The sequence below is a fragment of the Puma concolor genome, chromosome A3, assembly GCF_028749965.1.
Source record: "Puma concolor isolate L17-30 chromosome A3, mPumCon1.1.hap2, whole genome shotgun sequence".
Lineage (NCBI taxonomy): Eukaryota > Metazoa > Chordata > Mammalia > Carnivora > Felidae > Puma > Puma concolor.
The window spans coordinates 79,419,617-79,443,464 of record NC_141669.1 but is presented as its reverse complement, the minus strand read 5'-3'; the positions used below and the strand labels follow the sequence as shown (position 1 = coordinate 79,443,464).

General features: G+C 39.2%; 1 protein-coding gene across 7 annotated transcripts in view; it reads right to left on the bottom strand.

Moving 5' to 3' along the window:
- Nucleotides 1-22,759, bottom strand: part of VWA3B (von Willebrand factor A domain containing 3B) — a 214,686-nt gene extending 191,927 nt beyond the window's left edge. For 4 of the 7 annotated variants that reach the window (XR_015249267.1, XM_086701270.1, XM_086701272.1 and 1 more), the window contains exons 1-2: nt 22,525-22,755; nt 17,008-17,235 (exon numbers count right to left, since the gene is read on the bottom strand). Coding sequence is in view for 3 of the 7 variants with exons in the window: in XM_086701270.1 (XP_086557396.1) it covers nt 17,008-17,203 (196 nt within the window). In the remaining 4 variants the exon portion in view is untranslated. Of the gene's footprint in view, nt 1-17,007; nt 17,236-22,524 lie in introns of all 7 variants that reach the window. The other 3 variants (XR_015249270.1, XR_015249268.1, XR_015249269.1) reach the window with 3 other exon arrangements.
- Nucleotides 22,760-23,848: the final 1,089 nt, after the last annotated feature.

Here is a 23,848-nt window from a genome sequence, read left to right as displayed (position 1 = left end):
TATTAATAAAAAGAAAGTAGATTGACTATATTAATATCACAAAAGTAAACTACAGGGCAAAGAATATTATTAGGGATATAGCAGAACATTATATAATTATAAAAGTGTCAACCCACCAGGAAGACAGGAAGACATAGCAATCCTAAATGTGTATTCCCTGAACAACAGACTGCAAATACCTTAAGCAAAAATTGATGGAACTGAAAGGAGAAAGAGACAAATTCACAATTATAACTGGAGATTTCAATACTACTCTCTCAACAACTGATAGAATAACTAGACACAAAATCATCAAGGATACTCAACACCATCAACAAACAAGATCTAATTGACATTTACAGAAAATCTGCATAACAAAAGAACACACATTCTTTTTTAAGCACAGAATATATACCAAGACAAAGCATAGCCATGGCTATAAAAAAAAATCCAAAAAATGTAAAAATACTAAAAGCAAATAGAGTATGTTCTCTGTCCACAATTGAAACAAACTAGAAATCAGTAACAAAAAGATAAGAAAATCTCCAAACTCCTGGAAACTAAATAACATGCTTCTAATAAATCCATGAGTCAAAGAAGTACAACAGAAATAAATATTTTAAACTGAATGAAAATACACATATAAAAATGTGAGGAACACAGCTTAAGCACTGCCAAGAGGGAACTTTATAGCATAAAGAGGAGATGAAAAGTCTGAAATCAATAATCTAAGTTCCCATTTGAAGAAACTAAGAAAGAATAGCAAAACAAATCCAAAGCAAGTAGAAGCAAATGCATAATAAAGATGAAAGCAGAAATCAAGAAAATTGAACACAGAGAAACAATAGAGAAAATCAAATAAAAACCTGGTATTTTAATAAGTTTAATAAAATTGAGGGGCGCCTGGGTGGCGCAGTCGGTTAAGCGTCCGACTTCAGCCAGGTCACGATCTCACGGTCCGTGAGTTCGAGCCCCGCGTCGGGCTCTGGGCTGATGGCTCAGAGCCTGGAGCCTGTTTCTGATTCTGTGTCTCCCTCTCTCTCTGCCCCTCCCCCGTTCATGCTCTGTCTCTCTCTGTCCCAAAAATAAATAAACGTTGAAAAAAAAAAAAATTGACAAAGGTAAAAGGAGAGAAGACATGAATTACTGATATTGGGAGTGAAACAGAGAATATTGCAGAAGACCCTTCAGACATCAAAAGAATAATGGAATACTACCACCAACTCTACACACATATATTAGACAACTTAGATGAAGTGAATTCCACAAGAAGCACAAACTACCACAACTTTCTTAATCTGAAATAGATCATTTGACTAGCCCTATACCTAATAAGAAAATGAATTTGTAATCAAAAACTTCTACACCAGAAATCCCCAGGCCTGGATAGGTTCTCTGGAGAACTCTACCAAACACACAAGAAGTAATTAAAATTCTACACAATATTTTCCAGAAAATAGAAGACAAGGGAACATTTTCCAACTCATTCTATTAAGCCCATATTAACCTGATACCAAAAAGAGATAAAGGCAGTGATAAAAAAAGAGATAACTATAGACCAATATCCTTCATTATTACATATGCAAAAATGTATTAGCTATATTGGTTCAATATTCAAAAACCAATCAATAGAATCAACCAAATTAACAGGCTAGCGAAGAAAAAAACCCACATGATCCTTTTAATATAGACACAGAAGAAGCATCTGACAAAATTCGACATCCATTCATGATAAAAATTCTCAACACATTAGGAATATAATGAACCTTTCTCAACTTGTTTTTTTTTTTTTAATTCTACAAAAAACTTAAAGCTAACTTTGTGCTTAATGGTCAAAGATTGAAAGCTTTCCTTTAAGACCTGACGCTAGGTAAGGATGTCCACTCTCACTGCTACTGTTCAACATAGTACTGAAAGTTCTATCCAGCACATGGTAAGACAAGGAAATATAAGGTATATAGATCACAAAGGAAGAATGAAAACTTTCCCTATTTGGAGAGGACATGATGGTCTACCTAGAAATCCCAAGGAATCAAGAGCAACAAAAAAAAATTCTTAGAATTAGTGATTTCAGTGAGGTCACAGGATAGAAAATCAACATTAAAAAATTAGCCATATTTCTTTATACTAACAATGAACATGTGGAAACCAAAATAAAAAACACAACAGCGTTTACAATTGCTTAGAAAAATAAAATACAAAACATGTGCAAGACATATATTGAAAAGTACAACAGCTGATGAAATAAATAAAAGATGTAAACAGACAGAGAGATATTCCACATTCATGGACTGGAAGACCCACTATAATAAAGATGTCAATTCTACTTAAATTGATATACAGGTCTGGGGTGCCTGGGTGGCTCAGTCAGTTGAGAGTCTGACTTCAGGTTAGGTCATGATCTCAAGGTTCGTGAGTTCAACCCCCGCATTGGGCTCTGTGCTGACAACTCAGAGCCTGGAGCCTGCTTCAGATTCTGTGTCTCCCTCTCTCTCTGCCCCTCCCCTGCTCGCACTCTTTGTCTCTGTCTCTCTCTCAAAAATAAACATTAAAAAATTTTTAAATTGGTATACAGGTTTAATGCAATTCCTATCAAAATCCCATCAATATTTAGACATAGACATAGTTATTCTAAACTTTTATGAAAAGGCAAATAAACTAGAGTAGCTAAAACAATTTTGAAAAAGAATAAAGTGGAGGAATCAGTCTGGCCAATTTCAAGACATTACATGGTTACAGTAATCTAGACTGTGTGGTAGGGGTAGAGAGACACATAGACAAATAAAACAAAATAGAGAACCCAGAAATAGCCCCACACAAATACAATCACCTAATTTTTAACAAAGATGTGAAAGCAATTCTTAAGATGGACAGTCTTTTATTATTTTATTTTAGTATAGTTGACACACAATGTTACATTGGTTTCAGGTATACAACACAGTAATTCAACCTCTCAATATGCAATATGCTCACTACAGGGGTAGCTAAAATATGTCACTATACAACACTATCACAGTATCATTGACTATATTCCCTTTGTTGTGTCTTTTATTCCCATGACTTATTCATTCTCTAACTGGTCTCTTGTGTTCCCCACCCCATCCCAACTCTGGCAACCATCAGTTTATTCTCTGCATAGACCTGATTCTGCTTTTTGTTAATTCATTTGTTTTGCTTCTCAGATTCCACATTAGTGAAATCATATGGTATTTATCTTCCTCAGTGTCATTTATTTTACTTATCACAATACCTCTAGGTCTATCCATGTTGTTACAAATGGTAAGATCTCATCCTTTTTATGGTGGCATAATAGTCCATTGTATACATATACCACATCTTCCTTATCCATTTGTCTACTGATCAACACTTAGGTTGCTCCCATATCTTGGCTGTTGTAAATAATGTTCCAATAAACACAGGGGTGCAAATACCTTTTCAAATTGATATTTTCCTTTTCTTTGGGTAAATACACAGTAGTAGAATTACTGGGTCATATAGTATTTCTATTTTTAATTTCTAGAGGAACCTCCACACTGTTTGCCACAGTGGCTGTACCAATTTACATTCCCACCACCAGTGTACGGGGGTTCCCTTTTCTCCACATCCTCACCAACACTTGTTATTTCTTGCATTTTTTTAGTCATCCAGACAGGTGTGGGGTGATATCTTATTTGGTTTTGACTTGCATTTCCCTGATGATGAGTGATGTTGAGCATGTGTCTGTTGGCCATCTGTATGTCTTCTTTGGAAAAATGTCTATTCAAGTCCTCTGCCCATTTTTAAATCAGGTTGTTTGGGGCATTTTGGGTGTTGAGTTGTATAAGTTCTTTATATATTTTGGATATTAACCCTTTATTGGATATACTGTTTGCAAATATCTTCTCTCATTCAGTAGGTTGTCTTTTTACTGAAAACCTTTTTATTGTCCTTCACTGTGCAAAAGCCTTTTATTTAATTTTAAATAAAGTTGCTGGAGCGATTAGATATCCATAGTCCAAAAGTGAAACTTCTACAGAAAGTAACTCAAATTGATCATGGGCTAAATGTAAGATAGAAAACTATAAAACTTTTAGTAAAACAAAAATAGGAGAAAACGTTGAGCATCAGCAAGATTCACACAAGAAAAATATGATCAAATAAAAAAAATCACCAAAATTAACTTCTTTTCTGAGAAACTCTGTTAAGAGAATGAAAAGATGAGCTATAGATTAGGAAAATATATCTGTAAGCCACATATGTGAAAAAGGGCTCACATCTAGAATATATAATGAACTCTCAACACTCAACATTAAAAAAACTTAATTAGAAAATGACCAAAAGACATAAAAAAACATTTTGCCAGAGATGATATACAGCAAATAAGCACATGAAAATGTGTTCAACAAAACTAGACATTAGGCGAATATAGACTAAAACCACAATGAAATATCACTACACAAATATTAGAAAATATTAGAACAGCTAAAACTTTTATTTTTTTTAAGTTTTTATTTAAATAACAGTTAACATATAGTGTAATATTAAGTTTCAGGTGTACAATATAGTGACTGAACACTTCCATCCCTGTGCTCATCAGGGTAAGTGCACTCCTTAATCGCCATGAACAGCTAAAACTTTTCAATTGTGACAATATCAAATGCGGATGATGACGTGGAGAAACTGTCTCTCTCATATATTACTGAAGTTAATAGCATAGCCACCCTGTAAAAGTTTGGCAGTTTCTGAACAAAACAAAATAAAACTAAACAAAACAAAAAATTAAACACACACTTAACATACCATGTAGCATTTGCATTCCTGGGCACTTATCCCAGAGAAATGAGAACTTATGGTCACACAAAAACATGTAAACAATTGTTCGTAGCAGACTTATTTGTAATAGCCCAAAATTGGAAACTACACAGATGTCTTTTAATGGTGACTGGCTAAACAAACAGCGGTACATCCATACCCTGGAATACAACTACAATAAAAAGAAACAAACCATTGCTACATGCAATAACTTGGATGAATCTCAAAGAAATAATACTAAGTGAAAAAAATGCCAATTTCAAAAGGTCAAATACTCATGATCCCATTTATATAAACATTCTCTACATGAGAAAATTAGAGATAGAAAACAGATTGGTAGTTGCTAGGAGTTAAGGATGTTGGGGGTTACGGTGTCTGTACGACTATCACAGGGTAGCACAATGGAGATCTTTGTGGTAATAAACAGTTCTGTATCTTAATTGTGGTGATGGTTACACAAATCTACACAAGTGGTAAAATTACATAGAATTATTCACACACAGTGCATCCATGTCAAACTCCTTGATATGGTATTATACCCAAATTTTATCAGATGTAACCATTAGGAGAAACTAGGTGAAGGGTTCTTGGGTTCTGTCTATATCATCTTTGCAACCTCCTGTAAAGCTATCATTATTTCAGAATAACAAGTACCAATCAATCAACCAAACAACTAATCATTCTAAAAAAGAGACAAGGTGAAATAAAAACAGTATCAGATGAACAAAAACTAAGAAAATCTGTCACCAGCAGACCTGCACTACAAGAAATGATTCAAAGAAATTCTTTAGGAACAAATACCAGATGGAACTTCTAGGAAGCAAGAATATTATAAATAGTAAATATGTGGATGTAAATGCTATTTTCTCCCACTCAGTTTCTTTAAATGACAAATGACTTTTTTTTTTTAATTTTTTTTTCAACGTTTATTTATTTTTGGGACAGAGAGAGACAGAGCTTGAACGGGGGAGGGGCAGAGAGAGAGGGAGACATAGAATCGGAAACAGGCTCCAGGCTCCGAGCCATCAGCCCGGAGCCTGACGCGGGGCTCGAACTCCCGGACCGCGAGATCGTGACCTGGCTGAAGTCGGACGCTTAACTGACTGCACCACCCAGGCGCCCCGACAAATGACTTTTTAAAGCAATAATCATAACACCGGCTTGTGAGGTTCATGATGTATATAAAAATAAAATACATTAAACAATAATACCAAGGACAGTAGTGGGGGGTAAGTGGAGTTATACTGTTGCAAGGTTCTTACACCTTACATGATGTAGTACAAAGCTAACTTTTGACAGACTATAACAAGTTAAGGATATAATCACTAAAGCAACCACTGAAAACAAAACACAAAAAGGACATACATAAAAAGCCTATTGAAATGTAAATGGAAAAATTTAGAGACTACAGATAGCTTGAAAGATAAAGACTGTAAACATATATGCCAGGTACAAATGAAGCCTAAGAAAGCTGCAGTGGTTGTATCAATATTAAAGTAAATGTCAAAACCAGGACTATCATCTGAGATAAAGAGGACATTTAAAAATTATTAAGGGAGGAGGGGCCAACATAGCGGAGAAGTAGGGAGATCCGAAGTTCCCTCATCTCTCAAACACAGCAGTGTTGAGGCCAAAGGACTCTGAACTCCAAGAGTCCAGGCTGCAAAGTGATAGAGACGCCTCCAGGGACCCATGGGGACAACATGACAGGCCATACCGGCGTGACTGTGAACTGGGAGAGATAAAACAGGAGGCAGAGGAAAGGAGGGGAGGGATCCCCTTCTGTGGAGAGACCAAGGGAAGAGAAAAAGAGACTGGGGAAGTGTAATACGGTATCTGGACAAGAGAAAAACCATGGACCAGGATGGAGAAAGATCCAATCTAACTGTGGGGCTTTCTCCAGACTAGGGCCAGCTGCCCTGTTTGAGTACCTGAGGAGGAAGGGAGCCAGTCCCGGTTCAGTAACTAGTTCAGAGGCATAGTGCGCAATCCCCTCCCTGGAGTGCTGTGGGAAGAAGGTATGTAGCCATTCAAAGGGCAAAGGTTGCCTGTGCCCACCAGCCAGAGGCCATAAATGGGGTAGTGCAAAGCAGCACTTACCCGAAACCAGGGTGGATGGAGTGGGAACCTTAAAGACATCAGGGTTTAAATCCCAGCCCAGGGGCGCCTGGGTGGCGCAGTCGGTTAAGCATCCGATTTCAGCCAGGTCACGATCTCGCGGTCCTTGAGTTCAAGCCCCACGTCAGGCTCTGGGCTGATGGCTCAGAGCCTGGAGCCTGTTTCCGATTCTATGTCTCCCTCTCTCTCTGCCCCTCCCCTGTTCATGCTCTGTCTCTCTCTGTCCCAAAAATAAATAAACGTTGAAAAAAAAATTTTTAAAAATAAATAAATAAATAAATAAATAAATCCCAGCCCAATGCCAGGAAGGCACAGGAGTCAGCAGAGTGGGACAAACCGCCTCGTTTGCACCTGCAACACAGTGAAGACGGCTTGAACAGAGTTGTTGGGGACACCTGGTCCATGGAGGAGACACTGGGGTGTCGCCATTTTTCTCCCCACCACCACCAAGGCAGGGCTTCAGGGAACCGACAGTGGACAGTGGGCCCACAGTGGAGGTGGGACCCACCTACACCAAACCACGCCCCTCTGTGCCTGGTAAGTGCATGTCTACTGGAGCGGGATTGACAGTGACAAACCAGTCAGCCCCTCCTCCAGACCTGTGAGGAATAAGCCTAGAAATTCCCTAGGCTTGCACCAATGGGTTAACAAGGCAGAAAGAATTACAAAGTCATAGGATGCTCACATCCAAGCTTGGGTAAACAAGATTAGACCCCCAGGATAGACCAGAGGGGGGCAAAGTCCCCCAGAATAGAGTGGGGGGAGCAAAGACCCCCAATACAAAGGCATATGAGGTAAACAAGATTAGGTATTCAGGGCAAAAGTGTCTCCCAATTTTGTACTATAGCAGAAAGCTGCTTTCACAGGAGGGAAGGACTAAATTAGGTAAACGAGTAAATAGGGCTATAGACTGCTGCACTGCAGGTGAAGCTACCCAGATGGGAGCTGATTAACAAAAGAAAGGTGCCTTGTTAACCCTGAGGTTATATGCTCTATCTGTCTCATCCCCTAGGCTAGCTAAGATAAACAGACATGGTGCCTTCTGTCTGCCGTTAACAACCATCTGCCCATCTGCCCAGCACCAGGTTTTATTTCATATTAACCGAAACCCCAAACACCATATATCTTCAAAACCCCCTTTCCCTCATGCCCATGAGTTAATGTTCACAGATTCATTGTCTCTTTGTGCATGCCCATCAGGTCTGTAAGCCTTCTAATCTTAATAAATACAGAGCAAGGACTCTTATTCAGGGCTTTGTCTTTTCCTGGACATTAGCCATCTCTTGCTTTTAATTCTGCATCCGCTCTCTTGCTGGCCAAGAGAGAACTTTAGATGTAGAGTCTACAACACAGACCAGCGCTCTTGCATTGCCTGATTTAGTTCTCAGACAATTCTTATTATATATGTATATTCTTCCTTCCTGTTCTCTTTCTTATCTCTTCCCTCCTCTAGTCTGGTCACTCTGGTTTTGGTTTGTTTAAGCAGACAAATTTTTTAATCTATTCTCTTCATACATGTTAGACACCTCCTTATTTTCCTTTTTCTCTCTCTGGATTAAGCCATATAGTTTCTCTATCTGGTCAATTTTTCTTCTCTTTTTCCTGGCCCCTGTCGTTTCTCTCTTTGTATGGGATAAGGCCTCTTCCATCAGCACAGCTTCCACCCTGTTTTTTACTTATAGCTGGTGTTTCTGGTTTTTTGTTTTTGCGTTTTTTTGTTTGTGTGTTTGCTGTTGTTTTCTGATTGTTTTCCTTCCCACAGCAACTTCAAGGAATAAATCAAAGCACACCTAGTGGAGGGTCCAAAACATCACTACAGTAGGGAGATAAAGTAGCCAAAGTCACAATAACAGAGAGTATAACACTCTCCAAAAAACACCGCCTGAAGGGCCAGGCCCTGGACAGGATATGACCCCTCTTTAACATAGTAGTGCTCACAGGTGCAGAGCACATAACAAGCTTTTAAACACTTGAGGGACAGAAAACTAGCCAAAAGGACGAAATAGAAGAATTCTCCTCAAAAGAATTCCAGGAAGAAATGACAGCTAAAGAATTGATCAAAACAAATATAAACAAAAAACAGATAATTGAACAAGAATTTAGAATAAAAGTCATAAGATTAATCGCTGGGCTTGAAAAAAGCATAGAAGACAGCAGAGAATCTATTGCTGCAGAGACTAAGGACCTAAAAAATAGTCATGATAAATTAAAAATGCTGTAAATGAGGTGCAAAATAAACTAGAGGCAATGACAGTGAGGATTTAAGAGGCAGAGGGGAGATTAGGTGAAATAGAAGATAAAATTATGAAAAAAGATGAAGCTGAGAAAAAGAGAGATAAAAACATTCTGGACCATGAGGGGAGAGTCAGAGAACTAAGTGATTCAATGAAACAGAACAAGATCCATATCATATGAGTTCCAGAAGAGAAAGAGAGAGAAAAGGGCCAAAGGTGTACCCGAACAAATTGTAGCTCAGAACTTCCCCAATCCAGGGAAGGAAACAGACATTGAAACCCAGGAGGCACAGAGAACTCCCTTCAGAATCGATCTTCTGCATGATATATTATAATGAAACTGGCAAAATACTAACAGAAAGAGAGAATTCTGAAAGCAGCTAGGGATAAACAGGGCTTAACCTACAAGGGTAGACACATAAGGGTAAGTAGCAGAACTACCTACTGAAACTTGGAAGGCCAGAAAGGAGTGGAAGGAAATTTTCAATGTGCTGAATAAGAAAAATATGCAGTTAAGAATCCTTTATCCATCACGGCTGTCATTCAGAATAGAAGGAGAGATAAAGGTTATCCCAGACAAACAAAAACTGAAGGAATTCAATACCACTAAACCAGCCCTACAAGAGTTCCTAAGGGGAACTCTGTGAGTGGAATGTTGCAAAGACTACAAAGGACCAGAGACATCACTACAAGCATGAAACCTACAGATAACACAATGACTCTAAACCCATATTTTCAATAATAACACTGAATGTAAATGGACTAAATGCTCCAATCAAAAGACATAGGGTATGAGAATGGATAAAAAACTAGACCCATCTATATGCTGTCTACAAGAGACTCATTTTAGACCTGAGGACACCTTCAGATTGAAAGTGAGGGGATGGAGAACCATCTATCATGCTACTGGAAGTCAAAATAAAGCTGGAGTAGCCATATTTATACCAGACAAACTAGATTTTAAACTAAAGCTATAACAAGAGATGGAGAAGAACATTATATCATAATTATGGGGTCTATCCATCAAGAAGAGCTAACAATTATAAATGTTTATGCACCAAATTTGAAAGCACCCAAACATATAAAACAATCGCAAACATAAGCAATCTTACTGATAAGAATGTGGTAATTGTAGGGGACTTTAATATTCCACTTACAACAATGGACAGATCATCTAGACAGAAAATCAATAAAGAGACAACGGCCCTGAATGATACACTGGACCAGATGGACTTGACAGATACATTCAGAAGTTTTCATCCTAAAGCAGCAGAATATACTTTCTTCTCAAGTGCACATGGAACATTCTCCAAGATAGATCACATACTGGGTCACAAAATAGCCCTCAATAAATATAAAAGAATTGGGGCGCCTGGGTGGCTCAGTCGGTTGGGCGGCCGACTTCAGCTCAGGTCACGATCTCGCGGTCCATGAGTTCGAGCCCCGCGTCGGGCTCTGGGCTGATGGCTCAGAGCCTGGAGCCTGCTTCCAATTCTGTGTCTCTCTCTCTCTCTGCCCCTCCCCTGTTCATTCTCTGTCTCTCTCTGTCTCAAAAATAAATAAAACGTTAAAAAAATAAAAAATAAAATAAAAAAATAAATAAATAAATATAAAAGAATTGAGATCATACCATGCACACTTTCCGATCACAATGCTATGAAACTTGAAATCAACCACAGGAAAAAGTTTGGAAAACCTCCAAAGGCATGGAGGTTAAAGAACATCTTATTAAAGAATGAACAGGTCAACCAGGCAATTAAAGAAGAAATTTAAAAATATATTGAAATAAATGAAAATGAAAAAACAACAATCAAACCCTGTGGGATGTAGCAAAGGCAGTCCTAAGAGGAAAATACATTGCAGTCCAGGCCTATCTCAAGAAACAAGAAAAATCCCAAATACAAAATCTAATAGCACACCTAAAGGAACTAGAAGCAGAAAAACAAAGAAACCCCAAAGCCAGCAGAATAAGAGAAATAATAACAATCAGAGCAGAAATAAACAATATAGAATCCAAAAAAACAGAACAGATAAATGAAACTAAGAGTTGGTTTTTTGAAAAAATAAACAAAATTGATAAACCCCTAGCCAGACTTCTCAAGAAGAAAAGATAGAGGACCCAAAGAGATAAAATCATGAATAAAAAAAGACAGATCACAAACAACACCACAGAAACACAATTATCAGAGAATACTATGAAAAATTATACGCCAACAAACTGGACAACTTGGAAGAAATGGACAAATTCCTAGACATCCACATACTACCAAAACTCAAACAGGAGGAAATAGAAAATTTTAACAGGCCCCTAACCAGCAAAGAAATTGAATCAGTTATCAAAAATCTCCGAACAAATAAGAATCCTGGGCCAGATGGCTTTCCAAGGGAGTTCTACCAAGCATTTAAAGCAGAGTTAATACCTATCTTTCTCAAGCTATACCAAAAAATAGAAACAGAAGGAAAGCTTCCAGACTCATTCCATGATTCCAGCATTATCTTGATTCCCAAACCAGACAGAGACCCCACAAACAAGGAGAATTACAGGCCAATATCCCTGATGAACATGGATGCAAAATTTCTCAACAAGATACTAGCATATTGAATTCAACAGCATGTAAAAAGAATTATTCATCATGATCAAGTGGGATTCATTCCTGGACTGCAGGGCTGGTTCAATATTTGCAAATCAATCAACGTGATACACCACATTAATAAAAGAAAGGATAAGAACCATATGATCCTATCAAATAGATGCAGAAAAAGCATTTGACAAAATACAGCATGCTTTCTTAATAAAAACCCTCAAGAAAGTCAGGATAGAAGGAACATACTTAAACATCATAAAAGCCATATATGAAAAGCCCACAGCTAATTTCATCCTCAATGGGGAAATTCTGAGAGCTTTCCCCCTGAGATTAGGAACACGACAGGGATGTCCACTCTCACCACTGTTGTTTAACATAGTGTTGGAAGTCCTAGCTTCGGCAATCAGAAAACAAAATGAAATGAAAGGCATCCAAATTGGCAAAGAAGAAGTCAAACTTTCACTTTCTGCAGATGACAAGACACTCTACATACAAAACCCTAAAGACTCCACCAAAAGACTCCTAGAACGGATACATGAATTCAGCAAAGTCCCAGGGTACAAATCAATGTACAGAAATCGGTTGCATTTTTACACACCAATAATGAAGCAACAGAAAGAGAAATCAAGAAACTGATCCCACTTACAATTGCACCAAGAACCATAAAATACCTAGGAATAAACTTAACCAAAGACGTAAAAGATCTGTATGCTGAAAACTATTGAAAACTTATGAATGAAATTGAAGAAGACAAAAGAAATGGAAAAACATTTCATGCCAATAGATTGGAAGAACAAATATTGTTAAAATGTTAATACTACCCAAAGCAATCTACACATTCAATGCAATCCCAATCAAAATTGCACTGGCATTCTTCTCAAAGCTAAAACAAACAATCCTAAAATTTGTATGGAACCACAAAAGACCCCAAATAGCCAAAGTAACGTTGAAAAAGAAAACCAAAGCAAGAGGTATCACAATCCCGGATTTCAAGCTATATTACAAACCTGTAATCATCAAGACAGTATGGTATTGGCACAAAAATAGACACATAGACCAATGGAATACAATAGAGAACCCAGAACTGGACCCACAAAGGTATGGCCAACTACTCTTTGACAAAACAGTAAAGAGCATCCAATAGAAAAAAGACAGTCTCTTTAGCAAATGGTGCTGGCAGAACTGGACAGCAACATGCAGAAGAATGATGCTAGGCCACTTTCTTACACCATACACAAAAATAAACTCAAAATGGATGAAAGACCTAAAGGTGAAACAGGAACCATCAAAACACTAGAAGAGAAAACAGGCAACCACCTCTTTGACATCAGCCTCAGCAATTTCTTGCTTGACACATCTCCAAAAGCAAGGGAATTAAAAGCAAAAATGAACTATTGGGACCCCATCAAAATAAAAAGCTTCTGCACTGCAAAGGAAACAATCAACAAAACTAAAAGGCAACCGATGGAATGGGAAAAGATATTTGCAAATGACATAGCAGATAAAGGGTTAGTATCCAAAATCTATGAAGAACTTACCAAACTCAACACTCAAAAAACAAATAATCCACTGAAGAAATGGGCAGAGACATGAATAGACACTTTTCCAAAGAAGATATCCAGATGGCCAACAGACACATGAAAAGATGCTCCATGTCACTCACCATCAGAGAACTACAAATTAAAACCACACTGAGATACTATCTCACACCGGTCAGAGTAGCTAAAATTAACAACTCAGGAAACTACAGATGCTGGCAAGGATGTAGAGAAATGGGAACCTTCTTGCTTTGTTAGTGGGAATGTAAACTGGTGCAGCCACTCTGGAAAACTGTGGAGGTTCCTCAAAGAATTAAAAATAGAGCTATCCTATGACCCACCAGTAGCACTATTAAATTTATCCAAGGGATACAGGAATGCTGATTCATAGGGGCACATGTATCCCAATGTTTATAGCAGTACTTTAAACAATAGCCAAATTATGGAAAGAGCCTAAATATCCATCACCTGAAGAATGGATAAAGAAGGTATGGTTTATATATACAATAGAATACTACCTGGCAATGAGAAAGAATGAAATCATGCCATTTGCAGCAACATGGATAAAACTGAAAGGTATTATGCTGAGTGAAATAAGTCAGAGAAGGACAGATATCATATGTTTCACTCATATGTTTCACTCACATGTGGATCTGAAGAAACTTAACAGAAGACCATAGGGGAAGGGAAGGGGAACAAAATAGTTACAAACAGAGAGGGAAGTAGGCAAACCATAAGAGACTCTTAAATACAAACTGAGGGTGGATGGGGGAGTTGTGGAGAGGGGAAAATGGGTGACGGGCATTAAGGAGGGCACTTGTTGGGATGAGTACTGGGTGTTGTATGTAAGCGATGAACCATGGGAATCTACCCCGAAAACCAAGAGCACACTTTACACACTGTATGTTAGCCAATTTGAGAATAAATTATATTAAAAATAATAAAAACAAAAATTATTAAAATTTGTAAATTCATCAGAAAGATATGACAATCCTAAATGTGTGTGTGTACTTATTAGAGCTTCAAATTACATGAAAAAAACTTATAGAACTAAGAAAAGGACAAAGCCACTACGCAAAAGTATCTCTGAAGACACAGAACATCTCTATGATACAATAAAACCAACTACCTTGAACAAATTAACATTTATAAATATTACCTCAGAACTGCAGAATACACATTCTTTTCAGATGTGTTATGAAATGTGCACAATAAAACAAATCTCAATACATTTTAAAAGACAAAAGTCTTACTATGTTTTCTAACATAAACAGAAGTAAATAACAAGACATCTTTAAAAATCCAAAAATATTTGGAAATTAAACATTTCTTTTAAAAATGAATCAAAGAGGGGCGCCTGGGTGGCGCAGTCGGTTAAGCATCCGACTTCAGCCAGGTCACGATCTCGCGGTCCGTGAGTTCGAGCCCCGCGTCGGGCTCTGGGCTGATGGCTCAGAGCCTGGAGCCTGTTTCCGATTCTGTGTCTCCCTCTCTCTCTGCCCCTCCCCCGTTCATGCTCTGTCTCTCTCTGTCCCAAAAATAAATAAAAACGTTGAAAAAAGTTTTTAAAAAAAAATAAATAAATAAAAAAAAATAAAAATGAATCAAAGAAAAAAGTCACAAGAGAAAAAAATATTCTGAACTCAATAATGATGAAAATATTACCTATCAAGATTTGGATTCAGCTAAAGCAATCCTTAGAGGAATTTTAAATGACTATGTGAAAGGAGAAGAAAGGCTTAAAATCAATTACCTAAGTTTCCACATTAAGCTGGAAAAAGGAATGCAAATTAAACTCAAAGTAAGTGGATAGAAATAATAAAGATCAAAGCAGATATCAATGAAATAAAAAACAAAGAATAGGGAAAAAGAAACAACAAAACCAAAATTTGGTTCTTTGGAAAGAGTTGTGATATACTGCTAAAAAGACTCATCAAGAAAGAAGTGAGAAAAAACACAAATTATATCTGAAATGAAAGAGGGAACATCACTATAGATTCTGCAGGCATTAAAAAAAGTGTTAAGGGAATATTATGAAACATGTTTTGTCAATATATTGGAAAACACTGATGAAGTGAACAAAGTCCTTGAAAAACAAAACTTTCTAAAATTGGCATGATGAAACAGAAAATCTGAATAGCCCTATGTCTATTACAGAAATGGAATTCTTGTCCAAATTTTCCTATAAACAAAACTTCAGGTTCAGGTAAGTTTCACTGGTGAGTTCCATCAAACATTTACAGAAGAAATTATACCACTCATATAAAAGCACCATCAGAACATACAGGAGGAAGGAATACTTTCAAATCATTTTATGAGGCCAGCATAATCCTGATGCCGTAGTCTGACAAGGGCATTAAAAGAAAATCACAGAGCAGTATTTTCCATGACCTTAGATTGAAAAATCCTTGACAAAATATACGGAACTGCTATTTTTGCTAATATTAATAACTGAATTATAGTTATTTGAAATATAAGATAAAACTTTCAGTTTGTTTCCTTATGTAGGAATCCCATAGACCCTGACTCTGGCAGCCCCACCCCCAGCCCTCGCTGAAAGGTATTTAGAAGGTATAGGGCTGGTTGTACCACCCCTTACAGAAGGATAAATAACGCACAGCCTGAACCCTGAAGAGCAAAGTCCTTGCCATTAGAATGGGCCTCCAGATCAGTCTGTAACAACCACATCCCCTACACCTTCCTTATCACCAGTGTAGAACAAAGCTGCCAAGAGAACTGGTGAAAAATCTCAAAACCACAGTATTATTGGCCACACAATAAATACATGCTGAATTAATTAATTAATTGGCTAATTCAAAATTACTGAGTAAAATCCAAGTAATAGAAATTGCCCTGATTGAAGGAGTGCTCCTCAAATAGGGTGTTACTCATACATTGAACAGGACACTCCTGCTGGGTGGGCTATCTCACATGCTGTAAGACATTCTGTATCCCTGGTCTCCTGGGCCCTATATTTCAGTAGCAACCCAAATCAATATGTCATCAGAAAATAAACAAAAGCAGGGTGCCTGGGTGGCTCCGTTGGTTGAGCGTCTGACTCTTGATTTCAGCTCAGGTCATAACCCCAGGGTCGTGGGATCCAACCCCACATGGGGATCCAAGCTAAGTGTGGAGTCTACTTAAGATTGTCACTCTCTCCCTCTGTCCCTCTCACCTGCTCATACTCTCACTCTCTCTAAAATAAAGTTAAAAATTAAAAATTAAAAAACAAAAGCAAAACCAAAATACACCCTCACCCATTTCTATACTCCCTGTTGGAAAGCTATACTACTGGGAGTTCAGGACCAAATTTCTAACCAATGTATTTAAAAACACTGGACCATGATATCACATAAAGAGAGGCTATGACAGGAAAACAGCATGTTCTCCCTGAAACCATACACAGCTATTGTCTTAATCAACAGCCTCCTGAAGGGGTCTGCACATCCCAAGGGATGAAGAAGACGTCTGCTGTGGTGTGCACAACTTCTATTTACTTTTATTTCATCTTTAAAAGGGCAAAGAATGAAACGCAGCATTACTAATATTTTATAAGTGGACTGATAATCATACACCTATATAACAAACATATATTGGAGATCCATGCACAAAATTTTTTACCAATAAAGATGCGAGATCAGAACAAGCTCAGAGGTGTGTGGTTTTGAGGGGACTTCAGAGCTGATGCAGTGTCCCCTCCAAGGCTACGGGACGGGATGCTGGTTGGGTTCTCCAACCGATACTACTTTGTGAGTACTATACCTTCACAATGTGGGAATCCAATCTGTGACAAAATCTGTTTCAAGGTCAATTTTTTGCTCTTAAGCCCATGTAGTTGAAGCCATTCCTCAGATGAGATGAGACTCTGCCCGGCCAAATCTGTCTTGGTGTTGCTTAGTCTCTCTTGCCCCTGCAGCTGCTGCTCAGAGATGGCAGAAGATGAATCTGCTAGCTCCATCTCGGAATTAGGATCTAAATCACAGAGACCTCCTATAAGGGCAAGTGTGAAAATCAGACTTCCTGAGGACTTGGAACCAATCTAACATCAACAGGGGATTGGTTTAATATAAATTACAGTGCAACCATTAAGTGGAATTCTATCTACCAGTTAAAATTTTTAATATAGATGTATATTTGCCAACAAAGATGCCCACATATATTGCTAAAATTTATCCATAAAATTCAATCTGCATCCATCCATACTCCTATACACACAGAAGAACACCTAGAAAGGTAAATACCAACAGGTTACAGTAGTTTTATCTGTGTGGTGGGAATATGTGTAGTTTTTGCCTTTTCCATACTGTCTAAATTTTTACACTGAATATTTAGACATTTCTGAAAGAGGATTTACTTTCATAATCAGAAAAAATGCAAAGTTCTTCCATTTTGGAAAATAAACATTCGCTCCCGAACCTTCATTACACATCAGTATTCCAATTATAATTGCACCTGACCTTTCACTTCCAAAGGATAAAGAGGGTAAAACCCTGAGAGGAAACACACCTGTTCTGTAAGTGGAGTGTCTAATTGGGAGCTAGTGATAGCGTGGGAACTGGATTGCAGCTCAGCCCAGCTAGAATACATGGATTCACTTGCCAAATGTTTTATTTTAAAGTTGGACTTAAACATTCTGAATCATGTAGCCAGCTGTTCTGGGACCAGCTGGACTCAAGGCAATATGCTACATATTAAACTTATCTAGACCCGCCTAAATATAGCTAGTGTGCACAAGAGGAAAGGAGTGGCCAGACGGTAATGCAATCTTAACCCACTCATCACAACTTCCAGGCAGGGCCTGATTAACTTGGAGAAAGACAAAGGTCTGCTCTTCTCTGTACCCAGAGTGTGAAACACATATAAATTTGTTCCCTGGACTATAAAACTTCAACAATAGTAGTTTCCCATTTCTAAAACTCCAAACATATTCCCTGCACGACTCTGTTACAGTATGAGCAATCAAATACAGAAATCAGTTGAACAGGGGCGCCTGGGTGGCTCAGTCGGTTAAGCATCCTACTTTAACTCAGGTCATGATCTCAAGGTTCGTGAATTCAACCCCCACATCAGGCTGTGCGCTGACAGCTCAGAGGCTGGAGCCTGTTTCAGGTTCTGTGTTTCCCTCTCTCTCTCTGCCACTCCCCTGCTTGTGCGTTCTCTCTCTCTCTCTCTCTCTCTCTCTCTCTCAAAAAAAAAAAAATCACCTTTAAAAAACATTTTTTAATAAATAAAAAAAAGAAATCAGTTGGACATAGGCTAGGGAGTTTTCATAAAAAAGATATTAGAAATATTATTATTAGCAGTGAATGAGTTTTTCGTGGGTAAGCACTTGATTGCAAAGAGCTATGTCCAAATAAATTATTTAGAAATCATTATCCTTTAGTAATTGTGCCTTGTTAAATACCCTCTTTTATTCCAAATACCTTTTACCCTCAAGTTCCCAGTTGTCTGAGCTACTAAGTTTGGGCTTCTCCTCTGACTTTAGACTCACAGAATGTGAAAACAAGAACAGACTTTAACTTTCTTTTTGAGATCTGTCTAACAAAGACTGCCAGCTGAAGAACTTTTAAATTTGGTTAACAGTTCCTATAGAAACAAGAAAAGTAATCTCAGAATAAAGATTTTTTACTATCTCATCATTTCCAGTTAATATTTCTTTTCCCTGACACACACTCACCCACCTCCTATGTTTTTCTTACTAGAGGGAGCTACATGTCAGAGGTTCAAAAGGGGGCACAGCTATACAAATTGTCTTATAAGGCTCCTAAACTGGATTTTGGACATTTAAAGAAGGTTTCAGAAGAGTCATACGTTTTTTTATATAAGATTTTCTTTTTTGGGGGGGCGCCTGGGTGGCGCAGTCGGTTAAGCGTCCGACTTCAGCCAGGTCACGATCTCGCGGTCCGTGAGTTCAAGCCCCGCGTCGGGCTCTGGGCTGATGGCTCAGAGCCTGGAGCCTGTTTCCGATTCTGTGTCTCCCTCTCTCTCTGCCCCTCCCCCGTTCATGCTCTGTCTCTCTCTGTCCCAAAAATAAATAAAAAAAAAAAAAAAAAAAAAAACAAACAAAAAAAAGATTTTCTTTTTTTTTTAATGTTTATTTTTGAGAGAGAGAGAGAGCATGAGCAGGGGAGGGGCAGAGAGAGAGGGAGACAGACTCTGAAGCAGGCTCCAGGCTCCCAGCTGTCAGCACAGAGCCTGATGTGGGCTTGAATTCATGAACCACGAGATCATGACCTGAGCAGAAGTCAGATGCTTAACCAACTGAGCCACCCAGGCCCGAACATGTTCTTGATCCCAAACAAAATACAACTGAATCCTCCAGCTAAGGTGCACGCCCCAGTGCCTCCTGCACTCACGTGGCTTAAAAAAAATTTTTAAATAAATATTTTTAAAAAGGTCTGGTTGGCTCTACTGAATTTGAGAAACTGTATGAGTCATTCTGATTCAGATCTTGACTAAGGATTTTTAAGCCTAAGACTACCCACATTGTCAGAAATGAAAGAACCTGGAAAATGGAAATAATCCGAGAAAACAGGAAGAAAGGGGTGCCTGGGTGGCTCGGGTGATTAAACGTCCAAACAGAGGGGATCATTCTACTCAGGCTGTATAAGAGATACTCTGTCAGGGGGCGTCTGGGTGGCTCAGTTGGTTGAACGTCCAACTTCGGCTCAGGTCACGATCTCACGGTTCATGAGTTCAAGCCCCACATTGGGCTCTGCACTAACAGCTAGGAACCTGGAGCCTGCTTCAGATTCTGTGTCTCCCTCTCTCTCTCTCTCTCTCTCTCTCTCTGGGAAAAATAAATAAACATTTAAAAAAATTTTAATTAAAAAAAAAAAAAGATACTCTGTCAGAGCAAGGGAGCCTGCCAGAGCAATGATGCCAAATGACCCAACAAAGCAACCCCTCCACACACTGCCCACCTGCTTTCCCATACCTAAGCTGGTCTCAGGCAGTTCTCCTATGTGAAATCTTAGAGTTCAAGGCCCATTTCAAACTCTATCCCCTCTATTAAGCCTCTCCAGACCGCCTCCCCAACCTTCCGCAGCATGTTTCCAGCAGAGTTCCAACTGTCACTTTGACACTTCACCAATATGACCTTGGGCACTTCAGGTTTGCCTTGTCTAGACTAAAAGGTTCAATGATTGCAGGGACAAACTATATGAATGTCCTCAGTACAGTGCCTTAAATACAGCAGGCACTTTGTAAGGGTGTTGAATTAAATTGATCACTCAGAATTACTAAGAATCCTGATTTTTTAAAAAAATTTTTAACGTTTGTTTTTGAGAGAGAGAGAGAGAGAATGGGGGGGGCAGAAAGAGGGGGACAGAGGATCCGAAACAGGCTCTGTGCTGACAGCAGAGAGCCCAATGCGGGGCTCAAACTCAGGAACCATGAGATCATGACCTGAGCCAAAGTCGGACGTTTAATCAACTGAGCCACCCAGGCACCCTGAGAATCCTAATTTTTCAATAAGGCAGCAATTTTTTTAGGTCAAACAAGGCTAAAATCGGGAAATAGCGTCTCTTTAACAGAGACATTTTATCTTCCAGATATTACTATGTTGTTATTATTATTACTATGACTTTTCAGAATCTCTTCATCTGAGGTTATTACAAATTGGGGAACAGAGGAATCCAGAAGTAAGAAACAACAAGTCCAGTTGAACACTGCCCTAAGTTTCAAAAGCTATCTCAAGAGCTAAAGTTTGGGGAAATAGGAAGGGATTTCCAAAAAAGAATGTGGAAATATAAACAAAAAAAAAAAAAAATAGAAGAGAAAGAAAAGAAGTGAAAGTCTGAGCTGAAGGTAAGAGCAGGGAGGCAGAGCTTGGGGGAACACAGAAAGGTAAAGTCTGCAGAAGTCAAAAGCCCCAACCAAGGGAACAAGGGGCTCCAAGTGCAGCCAGTCTGTACTGCTGAAGTCTGCCCATAGGGACAGACTTCATCTCTCTGTCCCATCAAGAGATGCCCCAAGGTTGTTCTGAGGTGAGCACCTTGGGGAAGTTCTCATGGCTTAAGAGATTGGGTCCTACATAGTCAGAGGTTGAGGCACAATGCACTTCAAGTCCATTAATTCAGATTAAACATTCGGTATACTCCTGTTTTGTTATCAACACCAAAACTTCTATATCATTGTTAATTCTTACTGAAAATGAAGCCTAGGTTAGGTGGATATATCTTGTGATTTATGTGAGTTTTGAATTATAATTATTCCAGGGAGAAAGGAAGCTGGGTCAAGCCGTTTGGGTATCCTCCTGCAACTCTCCCCCAGAAACCCTTAATCTACTTCTCCCTCCATTTTCTTGCCCTTAAAGAGCAAGGCTAGCTTGTGATCATCTGCTCAAATAATGTGGGTAGAGGCAAGGACAGTGAAATGGACTAGCCCACGGCTGAGAAAATGTAGCCAAGAAAAGAAGATCTAAGAATAACTAACTGGGCTGCTTTAGGAAGGTCATTGCTGAGAAGAAAGAAACCAAGAGCTCCCAAGAAGATAAAAGGAAAACTCTACCAAGTGGAAACTAAGCCTAATTAAGTTTTATGTCCATATGAAAAGAGCAAAAGACAATGGAGTTTGTCCTAGTGAGGTGATTGTTAAAACAATGTAAGTGTAGAAGAAAGGGAGAGAGAGGGGATATCCCAGAACGGAAAGTTGTAGAAATCTGGACACAAGAAAATCCCTTTGTTTTGGACTATTCATGTTCTCACTATTTCTTAAAAATAAATTTCTCCTGGGGGGTGCCTAAGTGGCTCAGTTGGCTAAACGTCCAACTCTTTATTTTGGCTGAGGTCATGATCTCAGGGTTGGTGAGATGGAGCCGGCCAGCTGGGCTCTGCGCTGACAGTGCGGAGCCTACATGGGAATCTCTTTCAAAAATGAACATAAAATAATAAATAAATAAATAAATAAATAAATAAATAAATAAATAAATAAATAAATATCTCTTGGTTCTTGTATTAATTCCAAGCCTAGCGAACTTCACCTTATTACTGTTGGCCTATAAGACAGAAAGCAGGAAAACTGGTTCCCCACCAGAGGGGCTGAGCTCCGCTGGGAGTGGGGTATGGTGGTTAGAGCTGTGCAGTAGGAGGGGTCGGTACCTTGTGTCTCAGCCTGACCACAGAACCAAATAGTTAAGTGAACCTGGGAAAATCGTTGAGCTTTTGTGGAGGGCAGTGCAAGTCGGAAACTGCATAATTCCAAGCTTTCCCTCCACACCCTGCTGGAAACCTTGGCACCTGGAAGGTTCTGGCGTGGAAGGGATCGCATCCCACTTACTAGGCAATCTGTCGGATGAAAGACAAGACGGTTCCTGTTCAGCAGCCGCCCTCCCATTGTCTGGGGGCCTTCTGACCCCCGAGGGCGGGTGAGACGCGCATCCCCCTGGTTGATAAAGCACCAACTCCCTCGGTCAAAGGGTCGGCGCTTGGCTCGAAGGACTCCAGACGTTCTATTTCTCTGTGACCCAAGAGCTAAACTCAGAGCATGTTGACCACGGCGTAGCCCCGGTTGCTCGGACGCGGCCAACCACAGCAGGGCTCCCTGAGCCGGCCCCGCCCACGGAGCGTGCGCCCAGTGGAGGCGGGGCCAGCGGGACGAAGGGGCGGGGCTCTAAGGCAGGGTCCGGGGCGAGGTTGCGAAGGAGGGTGTGCCGGATTCCTGAGGCACCCAAGGTCACCACCTCAGACCCAAAGCAAGGGCCCCCACGCTAGGGGACAGGGTGGATGGCACTGCCCTCTATGCCTGCTGTTATAGGGAAAATTAACAACGACGGTGAATATTTATTAACTAAGTTAACAAGCAGATAAACATACTGACGAGCCTGGGTAAGGGGCCAGAAAGGCGCCCAAGGCGGGAGGTAGGCCAGTGCATTGCAGCAAACATTGCAATTAACTTCTGTACGTGCTTTGCAGCGTGTAGAGCACTTACACCTGTGTAATTTTGTTTAATTTTCACCTGAACGCTGTGAAGAGCTATTTTCTTCATTTTACGGTTGAGGGAAAGAAGCTTAAAGAGGTGGGGCAGTTACAGATCGCTCAGGGGTGGAGCGAATGTGAAGCTTAGACGGGTGAGACAGTGAGCTGCAGTTTTGGAGGAGGGGCTGCAATTACCGAAATACCCTTATCTATCAGATATGAGTATTCCTATAGTATTATTTTCTCCATTCGGCTTTGTTTTTAACCTTATTTTTACTGTATCAAGTAAGCAAAGAGCTCAAAATACATGCCTGTGATTTTTCACTCAAATAAAATTGTGCTTACGAAATACATCTTTAAATCCTTAATAAAAGATCCCACAGGCAAGTATTGTTTTACTATGTTGGTATATTAAAGTGTGTTTTAGATTACAAAACTCAAAAAGTGACCAGATCATTTGTAGGTTTTTGAATCAAAGATCAAATAAAACATAGTTAATAATCAAACTGAACAATTCTGTCCCCAACAAAAAAAAATCTACTTCACCCACAGAGTTATTTTCCTACATTCTTTTAATGCCTTCATAACTTTAAAAGTACCAAAATGTTTGATCTCAGATCAAAAATCATTCCATAACATTATTAGATTGTATACCGCTGACCTTGCAAAGACACCTGCAACCACAC